The sequence below is a fragment of the Pagrus pagrus genome, assembly GCF_965226575.1.
Source record: "Pagrus pagrus genome assembly, chromosome: 14".
In the NCBI taxonomy this organism is placed as follows: Eukaryota; Metazoa; Chordata; class Actinopteri; order Spariformes; family Sparidae; genus Pagrus; species Pagrus pagrus.
The window spans coordinates 21,515,109-21,531,384 of NC_140198.1; the positions used below are offsets into that span (position 1 = coordinate 21,515,109).

General features: G+C 41.7%; 1 protein-coding gene across 1 annotated transcript; it reads left to right on the plus strand.

Moving 5' to 3' along the window:
• The first annotated feature begins 475 nt into the window (after positions 1–475).
• On the plus strand, positions 476–8,893 carry fhdc3 (FH2 domain containing 3). The gene is made up of 12 exons (XM_084373578.1): positions 476–596; positions 1,627–2,154; positions 2,453–2,514; positions 4,621–4,723; positions 5,092–5,177; positions 5,656–5,756; positions 5,887–5,957; positions 6,093–6,200; positions 6,353–6,423; positions 6,567–6,684; positions 6,782–6,946; positions 7,641–8,893. The coding sequence occupies exons 2-12, from the start codon at positions 1,687–1,689 to the stop codon at positions 8,682–8,684; spliced, it is 2,397 nt and encodes a 798-aa protein (XP_084229704.1). The 5' UTR covers positions 476–596; positions 1,627–1,686; the 3' UTR covers positions 8,685–8,893.
• Positions 8,894–16,276: the final 7,383 nt, after the last annotated feature.

The following is a 16,276-nucleotide window of genomic DNA, read 5'->3' on the forward strand; positions in this document are numbered from 1 at the left end:
TTCTTATGCGTGCCTTTATCCACTCAATCATTACATTCACATTACAGATGATTATTTTCGTGTTCATATTTTTATTTTATTTATTTATTTACTTTTTTTTTAAAATTTCTTACAATTTTTGCTACAAATGTTTTTTTTTTTTGTTTCATTGCAGCTGTGCTGTTAACTTTGCACATCTATGAATATATGACAACTTTTTCCTCTGCCGTTCTTTATCTACAGTAGTAGTGGTGTTTGAAGTAAAAGTGTAGAAGGACTGTTAATCACATTATCTAGCCTAACAGGATACACTGCAAAATATAAATATTACATTTAAATATCAAATATATTTATTTATTTATATTTTTGGGGTATTAGAATCGGTTAAACCCATGTTGATCACCAAATGGAAGCAAACAGCTCCCCATCTTTTTCCTTGCCTCCTTCCAAAAGGGCGTCCCCGTACCTGGAAGCTGCCTTGACTGTGATTGGTGGAGGCGATCCCGTCACCTGTGACTGCTGCTGGTGAGACGGGCTGACTGTGGTACTGTGCAGGAACACGAGGTCAGATCTGAGTGAGGATCTACCTGACAGCCTGCCTACATTTTAAAAACACGGTGAGTGATATTCATCTGTAACACCGCCGTCCTTTTTGTCGCCGGATGGTTGGTTCAGTCAGGGATGTTTGTTGTGAGGATGTAAGCCCTTGATTGAATGTAAAGAATTGAGAGCGAAACTCGGTTTGAAAAATGTCAAATGAATGATGCCGTGTTCGTCAGAAAACGCACAAACATATTTTGACAACACTTTCGGAGTCTCTTGCGTCAACGCATATAATCGGCATACAGCATCTCATCAAGCAGGCTATGTTTTAGTATAAACGCACTTAGTTCCAGTTGGTACGCTTGTCATTTTCTACAGCTACCCTCTCCGTAAATAAGCAGCGGATTTCAGCATCAGACGGTGTAGAAAGTTAAGTTTGTCTGTCTATATATTTTGCTTGCAGGATGCCATCTATGCCGAATACACCTCTGGGTTCTAATGAGTAAGACAAGGTATAATTCAAGTTATTTGGGGAATTAACATTTGCTGTGAGGAAGGAAACGTTTAAAAATGAGATTTTCTTTACGGAGTTTCGTGTTGCATCCGACATATGGAACAACCATAATTAGGGGAGAGGACATTTCATTTGTACTTTAGATCACGGAAGAGAAGAGGGCAAACACAACACTGACGATGTCTTTCTATGAGTGAGGTGAGATAATACAATGTTGACAACCAGTAATATCTGCCATTTCACAAGTCCTTCAAAAAAAAATTATTGAAAAGTAAAAACAAAACTGATAAAGGAAATTCTTTGGTTAAATATTTAAATTCTTGGATTTTTGACCAAAGAGTAAGGGCATTTTGCTGAAATCAAAGAGGCTTTGGGCAGGCTGTCGAGGGCAGCAGTTGCACAAACATGATGTTTATAAATTTTTGTTGATTTATAAAGTTGATCACTTGGTTGTGATGTTGATATATGTTGGAATTGAATAGCCTCCATGGCTTTAACAGTGGCATGTGCTCAGGCAAACACACATCTCTGGCTGTCTGTTGTCTGAAACACTGCATATTTCATAGATGTATATCTCTCTGTCTCCTCAGATCTGAGTGGCCAACAGTGGGACACTTGCTCTTATCATCTTCTGGATTTGAGAGATACAGATGGAGGGAGTGCTGATTATAAAATCTGCTTCGCTTCCCAACTTTTCCTCTCCACCTTCTTCACTGGATGCTCAGGAAGATTCAGATCCCCAATCATCTTCATCATCTTCTCCTGAGCCTCCCGTCATGTGTGTTACCACTGTACCACCACCACCACCACCACCTCCTCCTCCTCCTCCTCCACCTCCACCACCACCTCCACCTTGTCTTCTTCCTCCCCCTCCTTTCGGCTCCCGTAGTGACAATCGACGTTCCATGAAGAAGCTGAACTGGGACACTATCCCCAGCCAGCGTGTGCTGGGCAAACTGAATGTCTGGACGTCTAAGCGGCAGCAGAGGGACCTCGTGCTGGATATTCGGAGCATGGAGGAGCTGTTCAGTCACGTAGACAAGCGGGCTTCGATACGCAATTCAAGGGTCATGGGTCTGAAGAACTGTGATGGCACGGAGGTTCCTCAGGAGCCTCAGGTAAATGGGTAAAGGCTGCACTCGGGTCTTATTTGAAACTTTGTTAGATACAGTGAAGGTTGAGTTCCAGTAACTGATACTGACCGTCCCAATGTTTAATTAGCAAGGGAAGTTATAAAACACAAATAGGAACTGCTTTTCAAAAGTTCCACACCAACCATGTCATCGATGAGGAACTCGCTGAAGTGGAAACATGTTTGGGAGTGTTTTTGCTTCCTCAAACATTATTTGCAATATCAAACCGAATTTAGACTTTATAGACCTTCTTGTTGATTAGTGGTATTTTCCTTCTCTTTAGGTCACGATCCTTGACTCTAAAAAGAGCATGAATATTGGGATCTTCCTCAAACATTTCAAGAGGTAAGGATTGCTGAGCTTCAAACTAAAACACAGTAATACAGGTGAAAATGACTGTCTATGAGTGTGATTCAGTGAAAGAAAACATCAGATTTACAAACAAAAGATTGAAAAACATTGAGAACAAATTGACATTCCTGTCATGTCAAACCCAGAGTCGGCAGAGTCAGAAAGACAGATCTTGACTCCCGTCCACTGTGCCAGCCATTACCCAGACAGCAGGCTCTTTATCTCAGTGGACCATATTCAAATAAATGGAAATGCCTTTTTAAACCTCATTTGAGAGCGTTCATTTGTAGCAGAGAACAAAACACTTGTTTCAACAAACGTGACCAACTTTATTAATACTTGAATGATAACATGACCTAATAGGTGAGGCTGAACAGAGCAGAAGTTAGGGAAGATACATCCAGCGGGTGTGTAGCCATGTTGTTTTTCTTACCACTGTAATGCAGCTGCTTATGTGATTCTTCCTATGTAGTAGTTGTTTCCTTTAAAAAGTGCAGTCTCAAGTGTAGCCACAGGGGAATGACTGCCTGTTGGGTCCCTACTTAACTACTAACACAGCCGTTTGTGCTCGCTGGGGCTCATGGACCGGTGATGGATGAGTGTTTCCTTTACATCTCCCCTGTGGTTACGGTTATGTGTTGAGTTATGACCAGCTCATTTGAAGTTCAAGGGTCAGGTATCCTGAATACTGAATACCGATAGTATTTGCTAATGATTTGGCACTTTGTGGAAAATACACAGTGGTGTTGTGAACTGTTGGTGAACTAACAGTAACAGGTGGCCTGAGCATGACCACTGCTTACACTATGTATTGTAGGCAGGAGTAATTTAAGTTAATTAGACGAATTAGTCCAAAACAATATCATCGAGTGGGCTCCAGATAAAAAACCTAATGCTATTTTCTGCATTTGTATTCATTTATATCAATATAAATATATCAAACAAATAATATGATGAAATTGGCTGTAAATTGCTGTTTTATTAACACACTAACCCTACTTGAAATCAAAATGTAACGTAATACTTGATACATGTTAATGTTGTATTTCCACTTCTACTCCAAATACCTTCGTTTTAGGAGAATAACTGTAAATAAAACCTAGATTATGTGTCTTCAGTCTTCCTCTCTGGTTCCAAACAGCTCCAACAGCTCCAACAGCTAGTATCGATATATAGTTTTCAGATGAGGTTTCAAGTTAAGTAGAGGGTTTAACCTACTTTCCTCAGCACTGGAGTTTCTGTGTCTGAACCTTATCAAGATGATATCACCTTCGGTGCAAGGCTCACCCAGCTCTCAATTTGAATACCAAATGACCTCCCAATGTGTGTCAACATCCAAGTACAGTAATGATGTCTGCTTTAGCATCTTAGTCAAATTCAAGTTGCATTAGTTTCGTTGTGGAAGTGACGAAAGCGCACTTGATGATGCTGTGTGAAGTCATTTTGACATTCGATGGGCACTGTAAAAAACTCCCCTGTTTAAGTTGTTGCATTTCAAGTGTGACGTGCGGGCTGAATATCTCAACAGGCATTTATGTTTTTCCCGCTACGTCAGAAGAGAGTTCCAGTAAAACACAACAGTAAAATGTGAAAAACTTCATAATTAAATTATTAAGTCAAAGACCACATTATTTTTTAGGGCACCTCGCTGCACACATTTGCATAATCTAAAATCTGTAACTTACCACAGATCTGCAAAATTCACATAATTATTTTAATGACATCCATGTCTTCAGGGTTTGACCTTGTGACTGCCTTTCTGTTTAGCAGCCACCTCTCTAGTCTTAGGTGCACTGCACTGTACTGCACTTGAATACAACACCTTGAGGGCTTACTCACATCAGCTAGTGATCTGGAACCGCAACATAAAATAGAACAAATAAAGCAGCACATGATTCACAGCAGATTTGAAGTCTCTGTAATTTGTTTTTTCACACTAATCTGAAATGAATGGAAACCAGTGGCAGCCTGCAAGGTCGAAAAACAACCAGCGTGACTTTGCAGAACTCATCGTGTTTGATAAGTGATGCTTGTTGTAGCAGTATTTTAGGCTGCGCAAGTGCCCTTTTGTTACAGATGTTATTTTGTCTCCCTCTGCAGGCCAGCGACAGAAATGGTGCAGGACATTTGTCAAGGGAACTGGCTCAGATTTGGGACGGGCAAACTCAGAGAGCTTTGTAAACTGCTGCCAGAAGAAAGTGAGGTGATGACAGATCCACTCTTCTCTGCTCATCTTTTCACTTTGGTCCAATATGCATTAAATGAGTCTAATGCACATTTAAGTGCCTTGGAATAAGAACTACCACAAAGCCATTTATCCTGCTGTGTTATTTTTAGATGCCACATCTTTCTCTATTTGAAAGAAAAAGACATTGACCAAAAGGAGCTGTTTGCTATCATTGTGTAATAGTATATCATGTCCATTACTGCAAATGCTTCATATTGGTCAGTCATGCTACCTACCCTGATTACTATCTGATACATGCGCACCTCAATTCCCCTTTTTCTACAATTTCATCTTGTAATATCTACAGGTTAATACAATGTTAATAAGAATGTGTCAATGCACAGGTGAAGCAGCTGCTGTCATTCAGAGGGAACCTCTCCACCTTACCTGAGGCTGATCGGTTCATGGTGCAGCTGGTCAAAGTGCCGGGGTGAGTGTGGATTTTTCCAAAGACCTTTCCCTTTTTGAAATTGTATTTCGGGCTGGTGAGCCACCTTGATGAAGGCAACATAGCTGAAAACGTTTTGGGAAAGGTGTGTGACATGTTTTCATTTTAATCGACTTGAAGCTCACATGGATCTTGCTTAAAGTAAGAAACTCAAACATTTATGAAATGTTTGATTGCATGTTGTTTAAGCCAACCAAATGTTCAAATATATTTTTCCACATATTGACACTTCTTTTCATGAACAGTGACCTTACATATTATTCTTATAAATCTGCCACTTGCACCACATACGACCCATCAAATCATGTGCACTCATTGAGGAAATCTGTGCTGTGTGTATGATTTGATGTTCAATTTGAAGATTTGACCTCATCTAAATACATCTCGACTTCATAACGGGTAATAAAATTGATAAAAGGACAACAGTTAGTTGCATTGTGTTGATGTGTCCTTCTTTCAGCTATGAGGAACGTCTGAAAACGATGGTGCTGAGGGAGGAATTCTTTCCTCTTATGGAGGAGGTGAAGAACTCTGTTGCCGTCATGACCAAAGGAGCTAATGGTAACGTTGCACATACGTCCACCAAAGCTGCCCACAATCCCGACATTGATCTCTTTTACACCCCCAGTTCTCATTTGACAGTTATATAAAGGTTCTTTGTCTCCATCTTTTTTTAATTCTCTCCCCTCAGAGCTGTTGGACTGTGACGACCTCCACTCAGTCATTCGGCTGGTATTAAAAGCCGGGAATTACATGAACGCTGTTGGTATCTTTCTTTAAGAATTATGCTTTTATCGCCTACATTAATGTCTTATATCTTGATACAAAGCTGCCCCAGGTGTTTTACTCAGCATGTCTTATACTGATGAAATGACAGTTGTGATAATTCTCATTCAGGGTGGTTACAGTGCCAATGCCATTGGGTTCAGGATGACCTCTCTGCTCAAGCTGGCAGACACAAAGGCTAACAAGCCTGGCATGAACCTTATGCACTATGTTGCCAAGGTGAGGAGGAGGAGCCCTGGGACAGATGCTCACTGAATAAAATATTTCTGAAATCATTGAAAACCCCCTGCTATCATGATATGTCCCTGAACTGATTTGTAATGAATTCATTATTTCATTTTGCTCTCCCATCCTTTATCTTCCACCTACAGCAAGCAGAGGACATCGATGCCGAGTTGCTGACTTTTTCCAGCCAGCTTGAAAACATTGCGATGGCATCAAGGTATCTATCATGAGTACCCTGACAATCTAGTTGGTTTGGTTTGTTCACTAACCACAGTGTCAGATGTTTTCAATCTGATGTTGAATCTGGTTGATTAGATGGACAGTTTTGTAATGCCAATGCATAATGTTGCTCGCTAACAGAATTTGCAAAGACGAGGTAATCACAGACTTTGAGAAAGAAGTCAAGAAGATCGAGGAAGTGAAACTGTACAGCGGCAGACAGCCTGGCCTCTTACAACAAATGGAAACATTCCTCATGGTAAAGTTACTCCCTTGTTGTTGGAAAAGCACCAAGATGAGCTTCTGAATACTTTGTTCGGTTCTTCTTTATATGCTTACATGTTGTCATTTGTCAGAGGGCTGAGGCCAAGCTGGCCAATGTGGAGTCCTCTGTCCAGGAGCTGAATGCTCTGAGCAACACTGTCGCTGAGTACTTCTGTGAAGACCCGGCTACCTTCAAACTGGAGGAGTGCTGCTCCATCTTTCATTCATTTTGCAAGCGGTTTGACACAGCTGTACGGGTAAGTATGGAAAGAATTATAATGTTGCTTTTTATTGAAAGCAACACTGTGTACCTTTCTGGAGAAAGATAGTTTATTGATGATTCTCATTCTAACAAACCAAACACTTATCCAGGGTCGCTAGGGGCTGGAGCTTGGCCCCTGGGCGAGTCACGGGGTCCACTTGAACTGGTCACCAGTTCGTCACAGTGCTCAGTCTCGTTCACAGATCATCAAATACAAACGCTTTGGGATAATGGGTCAGATTCCAACCCAAAGCATCATTATTTGATGACCTAGAAGTGAGACTCAACAATCGACTGACTTTCTTCAGAATCATTTCAGAGTTACATAGTGTTGCTTTAAAGATCCAGTGTGTAGGGTTTATGGGATTTACTGGCAGAAATGAAATATGATATTCATTATACATTTCCTTTAGTGTGTAATCACCTGAAGATGAGAATCATTGTGTTGTTACCTGAGGAGGATCCTTATATCAACAGAGGGAGAGGTCCACCATGTTGCAAACCAAACACTGGCTCTAGAGAGGATCTTTCACTTTTTGAGAAGAGGGGTATTTCTTAAGTTACAATCTGAAATCTCACCACTAGATGCCACTAAATCCCCCACACTGGACCCTGTATGGGGTACTCTGTCATAAGTTAGCACTTAGTTGCATCTGATTTTAATACATCCTCTCTTTACATGACTGTAGGAGAACCGAGAGCGAGAGGCATCAGAGCAGAGGCGCCGGCGGTCGGAGAGCATGCGTATTTCAGTTAAACGACGCTCCACAGTGTCTTGCCCAGGACGCGAGCCTGGTCAGGACTCTTCAAGTTTGGAGTCTGCCTTGCACAGCTTTCTCTCCAGCGTTCCAGGGGGATTAACCAGATGCAAAAAGAACACGCTGCCTCCAGTCGAAGGATCCCCTTCTGAGCGCAGATCTCTGATCGTTCCATCAGTACAACAAACTGAGGCTACGCCCCCTACTAGACAAGAGAGGCCTGAGAAGAAGCAACCCAAACTGCAGACAGAGAATGAGCAACTGGACAATGAGGGAGAAGCTGAGAAGATGCGTGAGATAACTCGGAAGGTGCTTCGCTACCAAAGCAGCAAAAGCAGCCTGAATGGACACAAAGTCTCAGGCACTCCTCCTCGGTCAGAGGGAGAGCAGAACACACCAGCTACCCCAAGCACCCCTCAACCTAGAACCAGAGACCACTTCTTTGCCCACCATGGGGATGCAGGGTCCCCGTGGACTATCCTAAGTCCCTTTACCTGCCCCCAAAGAAACCAACTCCAGCAAAACAGACAAGCTCACAGACGCAGACTATCCTCAATGTCTGCTGGAGATGACCTTGATGATGGAGTCTGGGAGAGTGACAAAGACAATCATCTCCCCACTTCCTCCAGCCAGGACAATCAAACATCTCCATCTGTCGGTTCCGCCTCTCTACCCGAGTGCCCCAGTCAGAGAGCTGTGTCACAGGGTCCAATGCTCAGGTCGGTTTCCATGGATGAAACCAGGCCATCTCCAGCATCCCGCTTCCGGCTGGGAGACTTGTTCCAGAGAAGCATATCTCAGCGGTCATACTCCTCTGGATCAAGGACGGAAAGTATGAGAGAGAGAAGAGCAGGAGTCGGCCTTATAGACGGGCAAGTGAGCACTTCAGGGTTTATATCCTTCTTCAGACGCATTGGAGGCAGAAGTAGGCCTGGCAATGTGGAAGAACGAAACTTCAAAGGATCTAATACTTGATTAAAACTTTTTATTTAGACAGAGACCAAGCTTTGTCATTTTTGTGTGTTTTAGATTAAAATGTGTTTGTCTTTTTTTACTGCTCTGTTTTTTTCCTTCAATGGAACCAAGGCAAATGGGGACTTGCTTTGAACTGTGAAGGTTGTGGGGCTCAAACCTTCTTTTTTTGTCTTTTTGTCTTGTCTTGTGCAATAAAGGGTGATATTCTACCTTTTTTAATTTTACTTGTATACGGAATATGCTCTTCGTTCTCCTGGTTGAAATTACTCACTTATCCTTTACCTTTTCATGTTATCCTTGAAAGTCTGACTGGTGCTCACGTCTCCTAAGTGACCCCTGCTCAGTTTCCAGTACTTGCCTTTCACTCATCTATTATTTCTTCCCACCATCAGTCTGGCTGGAAGGCAGTGGTTGGGGTAGCAGAGGGATTTAGGGTTTCAGTCAGGGTAAGGGTAAGGGTTTCTACACTTTTAGGGTTTGGGTTTGGGTTTTAAGATCCAAATCCTGACCATAGCTGAGGGTTATGGTCAGGATATGGGTTTGAGGGTTAGGGTCTTAATACTTTTAGGGTTAGGGTTTTGATACTTTCAGGATTTGGGTTTGAACGCTTTTAGTAGTGTTGTGGTTTGGATTTGGGTTGTAAGGATTTAAAACTTTTACGATATGTACAACAACACAACCATGAAGACAAAAGCAATCACATTGAAGAATTAGGGATTTTCATTTAAAGGTCAAACTCTTTGCTGTTTCTGTCCGTACAACAACTTTAAATAGGACACATTACCGTTGGTGAACCCACAGTGGGTGTTGCTAGGCCTTCCTTTGGCCTCTAGTTGATCTGTCCCTCCACCACTGTGCCACCCTGATGTCTCTGCTCAGCAGTAGCTGTGATTTCGAATGGAAAGAGGAGAAAGAGACATTCAGCTGTGTTACTTGGGCAACAGGGTTTGTTTACAGCCATTTCATTTGAGCTCTCACAGTGTAATAATACTCTCTTGAACAAACTGCTCAATACAGGCTCCTTTCTGACTGTTCTGTTGTCCTCCCACATCCATCCCTCCCACTGGCGAGCATTCAATAGGGACATTTTCAGTCGCCTGGCATTTCGAATCAACGGGGCTCAATGAATAGAAGAAAAGAGGGGAAAATATGGGCTGTTTTTTGACAATGAAAGCTAGCTTTTTTCACTTAGTTATAAGCATGCAATCCGTCTTTCTTGTTAGTCAAACACAAACTCAAAGCATGGCCTTGTGCACAAGCAGAGATAACAGTCTGGTACTTGGAGCTGAGCACTACGTCAGCAGCGACTGACCTGTTAGATGTAAAACGAGAGCTCTAGAATACAATCAGGCCATTGTGATACAACACTGTGTACTGCTGAGGACCGTCTCATGTGAGTCAGCTCCTGAGGACTCGAGGTGACCTGCTGTCTCTCAGTCACCGAGGCTATGCTAATCAGCTGTGCGGTCAGAATCAGTGTGTCTGTGTTCCGGTGAAAGATGAGAAACGGGTATGAATAGAGAAGAGAAAGGCGGTGGCGTGGGGGAAACTTGGACCGAGAGAGGGAAGGAGACTTGCAAGTTGTATTGTGAGAAAGCATTTAAGCAGAGAGCAGAGAAGAGCATGTGAGAGGAGAGAGGAAGCCAAGACAGAGGAATCAGGAGGAAAATGAACAAGAGCTGAGCTCAGTAGGACTTACAACAGTGACAATCCTGGATATTTTTTAATGTGGGAACTGGCTGCTGGAGCGAAAAGGTAGATTCATATTGTTTTCAAAGATCACCTGTGACATATATCAGTAAACTTAGTAAAATCTTTCAATGGTTTTAGTCTGTGTGCATCTAAAAATGACCTAAAGAAAAATTGTCTTGCAGGAAAAGCTTGTTTCAAAAAGCAGGCCTGCTGAAATTTACCTCCCTGCTCTTTGGTATCATAACATCACAGTGTGCTATAAACTTAATCCACCATGACAGCCACAGTCGGGGAATTTGGCTGTTTACAAGTTTTGTAATCAAACTTGTGGTTGGAGAGAATCTACTCGTGATGCGCTGAGAAATGTTTCCAAAGATGCATTTTAGATCACATTTTAGGTTCTCAGCTGACACTCTCAACTCCACTGAAGTGTGCAGCCTCTGTGATACACTTCTGTAAAGGAAAGCTGAACCTGCTGGACCTGTTGCCAGCGGTGGAATGTAACTAAGTATATATATATATAGATAAAGATATAGATACATAGATATACATATACATATAAATATACATATATATAGATATATATAGATAAAGATTTAAGATAACTAGTTACTATTTACTTTGCTGATTGCATGATGCATCAGAGCTAAAGTAGTACATTTTTAATGAAATGTATCTGTAATCTGATGAAAGAAAAATACTGAATCTGATAACAAGAAACATCATCATCAGATCCATTAATCAGCCATCGATCCATGGTATACATACATGTAAATATATGTATGATTGATGCTTGTGCACATTTAATGTCAGACACTTTAAGACTTTTACTCAAGTACTATTCGAAGGGGTAACATTCACTTTTACCAAAGTATTATTTTAACACAATATCTGTACTTTTAGTGTGACTTTTGAGTACTTTTTACAACACTGCCTGTGTGTGCTCTGTTCCAAGTGTCGACTACTGTTCAAGCCTCATGTCCACATAGCACTCCCATTGATAGGAACTGACTGAGCATTAAAAACAATAGTGAAACCTCTAAAAAAGAATCGGGTTTTAAAATTCAAATAAAATATAATCTTACATAAATATGGCTGCTAATTGAAAATGTTTGCCAGCTGAGGTGCCACAACTCCTATTCAAATGTGTGACGTTAGAATAATTAATCGGCTGCGCAGCTAATCGTGTTAGCAGATGACAGTTTCTGCATTTTCCGATTTGTGTTTCTGTGTCCAGAAAATCAGCCGATCGATAAATCTTTACTTCACTCGATAATGAAATCAAAGAAATGACCCCGACGTGATTTGAACACGCAACCTTCTGATCTGGAGTCAGACGCGCTACCGTTGCGCCACGAGGTCTGATACGTGTTGGAGATACGACTGATCTTGTTGGTGCGGTCCATTCCTGTCCACTCATTGACGCACAATGGCACAATAACTCTGTCCAAAAGTACCACAGCCCACGTCACTTCTCAGCGTGTTTCTCAGATGTCAGGACATCATAAATGTTTCATATGTCTGCTAAGACAAGACAAGAGATTTTCTTTCTTACAGCTCATTATGTGATTTGGCTTTTTGGCTTTAATGACTTCAAGAGTGCGTTTCTACATTTTCAGATACAAGAGGAGCCAAAGGTGAGACCACAGCATTGCAGATTATATGCACAGTATTCAAGTGGACATATAGCAGTACCATTCAGTAAAACGTTAGGATGCTGCAGGTGATGATGTCCCCGGTCAGTCACTAGATGGTGCAACTCAACAGAGGTTGGTTCTGCTTTGGTCCACCGGCTTCTGTCATTCCACTTTTGAACTTCTTGCTTTTACATCCAGCACACATCCACGAAGACCCTCCACAGGATAATAGTTGGCCCTATAAAACAGTGGTTCTGAATCTTTTTCATGCCAAGGACCCTGGAACTGACACAAATAGACCACGTGGCCCCTTTTATTGTCCCAGGGTTAGGGACCCCATCTGATAATAATAGATCTTAGATGTTTATTACAGCAAGTGTAAGAAATCCAAAACCATGCATGCCTTCTTTCATTGTGTTACTTCGGGACTTCGGGTCATAGTTGTGAAATTTGGACCAAAGTAATGCAGCTTATAAAAGAAAGCATGTGACACAGTTCATGTTCAAGTGGCTGTAAAATGAGTCCACAGTAGAGTGGACAAACAAAACAATTTACACAATCCCTGTGAGATGTTTTATGATGCCATGCTGTGTTCCTGACACTAAAATACATCTGTGCAATATCTATTTTGTAATTTAGATTCTTTCTGGTTTGCAGGTCTGTCTGTTAATCCATCTGTTTCCTGCACAGGACAGATGAGGAGCATCTGGAGAATCTAGGACACTTACCTGCTAACCTTCATTCAGCCTGTTCATAGTAAAATGGATGGGTAAGTGCACACACACACACACACACAAAGGATGTAAGAATCTGTTGTCTGACCCTGTTCATATACACAGGTAATATCACCAGTACCTTCCTGACATCTCAATCTCTCACAGTGACGTGGTTTGTTGTCATTCAGGTAACATAAAACATTCATTGTATCATCAGTCCCCTTTAGATAGTCTCGCTCCGTGTTGATGTTAATGTCCTTCCTGCTCCAGCTGTAGCCGCTCTGATTAGAATGCATGCTGTTTTCTGTCTCCGCTGATGAGATGGGCTTGAACGTCAGGGAGCCGGAGCAGCACATTGATTAGCAGGGTAAATGTCACATCACTGCCAGCAAGGTGAACGGATGGCGAAGCCGTCAATATGTATGTCTTCTCCGCGCAATTGTTTTATTTCACTGCTTTTATGACACCAAAGCCAGATTAGCTTCCTGTCAATCGATAGATGTAGCAGGTAGTCTGGAACGTGGGGTTCAGTCTGAGATTTGTGTGTCTCTCCTCTGCAGGAAGAAGCCTCCTCACTGTGTTTACAGCGGTCAGACTGTAATGTTTGTGCTTTATCATCTGTGGTTGGTTTGGTTGAGTCAATTGTTTTAAGGTCACGGGAGCTCGACAGTAACAGTCTAACTGAGCATGAAGATGCCTGTGCCTGTGTGTGTGAGTTTGTTTTATCACTGGACAACAAGAGAAGGCCTCAGGGCCACATTTACTCACTTACTTATTGAGTTTTCACTTGTAATATGTGTAAATTAAGCATCTTATTTAATAAGACAGCAGCTCTCTGCGCAGTCAGCTCCTGGACTGAGCCTGGTACCGAACCTCCACAATGCACCCTGCCAGGGAATATGTATTCCGTATGAGATCACTAAGCTCAGAGAAGATAACATTATTTACACTGGCTCTGTTTCAACTCCACCTATTAGACAAAATATTGCTCTGAAAATTATGATATTATAATATTTTACATATATGAATAATACTTAGATTGATAATACATTAGGCAGTAAACACGTTCATGGGGAACAAAAAGGAGATGAAAGACGCACAATATGTACACGAGGTACACACACTGTGGAGGTAAATACAGCCAAACGCACACTTAAATGTCTCAACTAAACAATAAAAAAATACACTGTGCTCTAATAAGCTGCTTCATTTTTGTGTCTGATAACAAAGTTTTAGTAATATAACCCTATATTTAATGCACAGTTTGCCACTACTACCACTTTACGCACTTTAAAAAACTTCCCGACACAAAAAACATGACCAGAGAAGTTTTAGCATCATACGAGTAAAAAAGAACTTCTAATAACACGTCTTCTCCTATTATTTGCACAATCTTCCCTTTAAACAATGAGGAGTGATGTGCACCTCGCACAAACGACACCAAACTAGGTCTAGAAGCAGAGTCAGAAGTCTAACACACCCAGTTTGTACAGCCTCCCCCACACACCTCACCTACTCTCTTTCTCCCGTGACTAATACCCATCTGACCACATTCACGAGGGTTTAGCCCGATTTTAAAATCCACCATGATCTGCCAGTGCGTCCGCTCTCATAAGTAGTACAGCAGCTAATAAAAGATTTCCGAGTGGAGACTGGGGGGACAGAAAGCTGCCACTATGTTCGAGTGGTGGTGTTACATTAAACCTTTTTATATCTAGAAGAGGAACGTTAACTTTGACAACAGTTCTTGTTCCTGAAAATGAAGACTGGGGCCTCTTTGGTTCAGATATTTAAGCTAGTTACCTGCAAGTGACTTCACATTGCTGCTGAACATTTTCCCAAAGCTTACCAGACATTTTCAACTGACTCCCTATCTCTTCGATCCACACTTCCTTGACACGGTTGACCAGGCAGCATGTAGCCTGCTACAGTATGTACCTTTGCATAAAACTTTTAACGCAAAACTATTTTTCTGCCAGTTTTACATTGCAGGCCACAGACATTTATGAATGAATGCAATGACATTCAGCCAACTGGTCCCACAGTTTGTCAAATCACAGAGGTTAATATTCACTATGAATGGATTCTTTAGCTCTGGAGTCAGTCTGTTAATTGGTGAATACACAGAACAAGTTCAATTTATAGAAACAAGGGTTTATTTGTTTATCATACGGAGACAAGCTGAGGAAATATGTGGAAAGCGCATATGTGGGGAAAAATCTCATTCATGTCCATAGACCATAGGCAGATATAAACTTGACAGTGAACAATGAAAAAGGGACAAACATAAATTGGATTAAAAATAACATTTACGGATAAACAGACTGTATTATAGTGTAATTAATTACATTTTTCTGCTGTGTGTGTATATTAACATTTTACAACTATTAACTGTTTTGTAATAATATTCTAAGAGATTATCTCTACGGAGTTGTAAATTGTGCTTTTGTCCTTGTCCTTGTACTGTGGGTTCCTGTCAGCTTTATATATTGTTACACTGACAAAGTGATGAGTCAGACTTACAGCTGAGTTTGTGCTGAAAAGAGACGATCGGGTGAGGAAGATTTAAAAGGCTAGAGAAAGACAAACAGAAGATTTAAGTTATACGTTTCACAATATTGTGACACGAAATGAAAGTGCTGTGAGACAGTTAATCTGAGAGCGCTGTATGCTCTGAAAAATCAGGACCACCAGTGTGGAGATATTGATTGAACCACAGTGTCTCTGCGTCACCTTTACTGCTCCAGCCATCACATTACAATATGTCCTCTGAGTCTGCATTCAAATGAGCTTCACATGAGCTGCAATCACAACGAACATGTATGCTTTCCAAACGCATGTTTGAGCATATCAGATAATGCTCTTGCGGTGTAAGTCCTGCAGTATTTCCTGTGCGGTTCCTTGAAATCACAGGAGATGGACGGACCTTTTCTCCTCTGTATAATATATACTTGTCTGCACGCTGAGTCAAAAGCTTGTCTGTACCTGGAGGGTTTTTCTAAACCTGCACCAGAGAGCAGCTTTTATGATTTTTCTGGTCAGGGATGAGAGGCAAATTGGACTGTTTCAGAGAGAGAGAGGGAGAGAGAGAGAGCAGCCATCTGCATGTTCTGCTGCACTGGATGCAGTCTCCATGGCAACATGGTGCTCCCGCAGCAAAATCCTGGGAAGATGGTTTGGTCCCCACCCCCATGCGCATGCACACAGGCGCTCCGCACACACTTGCCCATGCCTCCGCTCACAAGCAGCACTGTTACAGTTGTCTTGTCCACACACAGCCTCTCCTCGCCACCACAGAGACGCAAACTTCATAACAGCGTTCTTAGTCATCCTTGAACCCTATATCAAACATCCTCAATCATTTCTCTGCCTTTGTCTTTGAGAGGTACACATTTGTCATTTGAGTTACCGGCAGGCTTTGGTCATTTTTCCCATCAGTCACCCTGCATCTACACTCTCTAAAGAGAAAGAGTGACTGGGCTGCTTTTCCTGTTCATCACACTGACTGACTGGTTCTCTCATATGAAGCGTCACCGTTTTTCTTTTT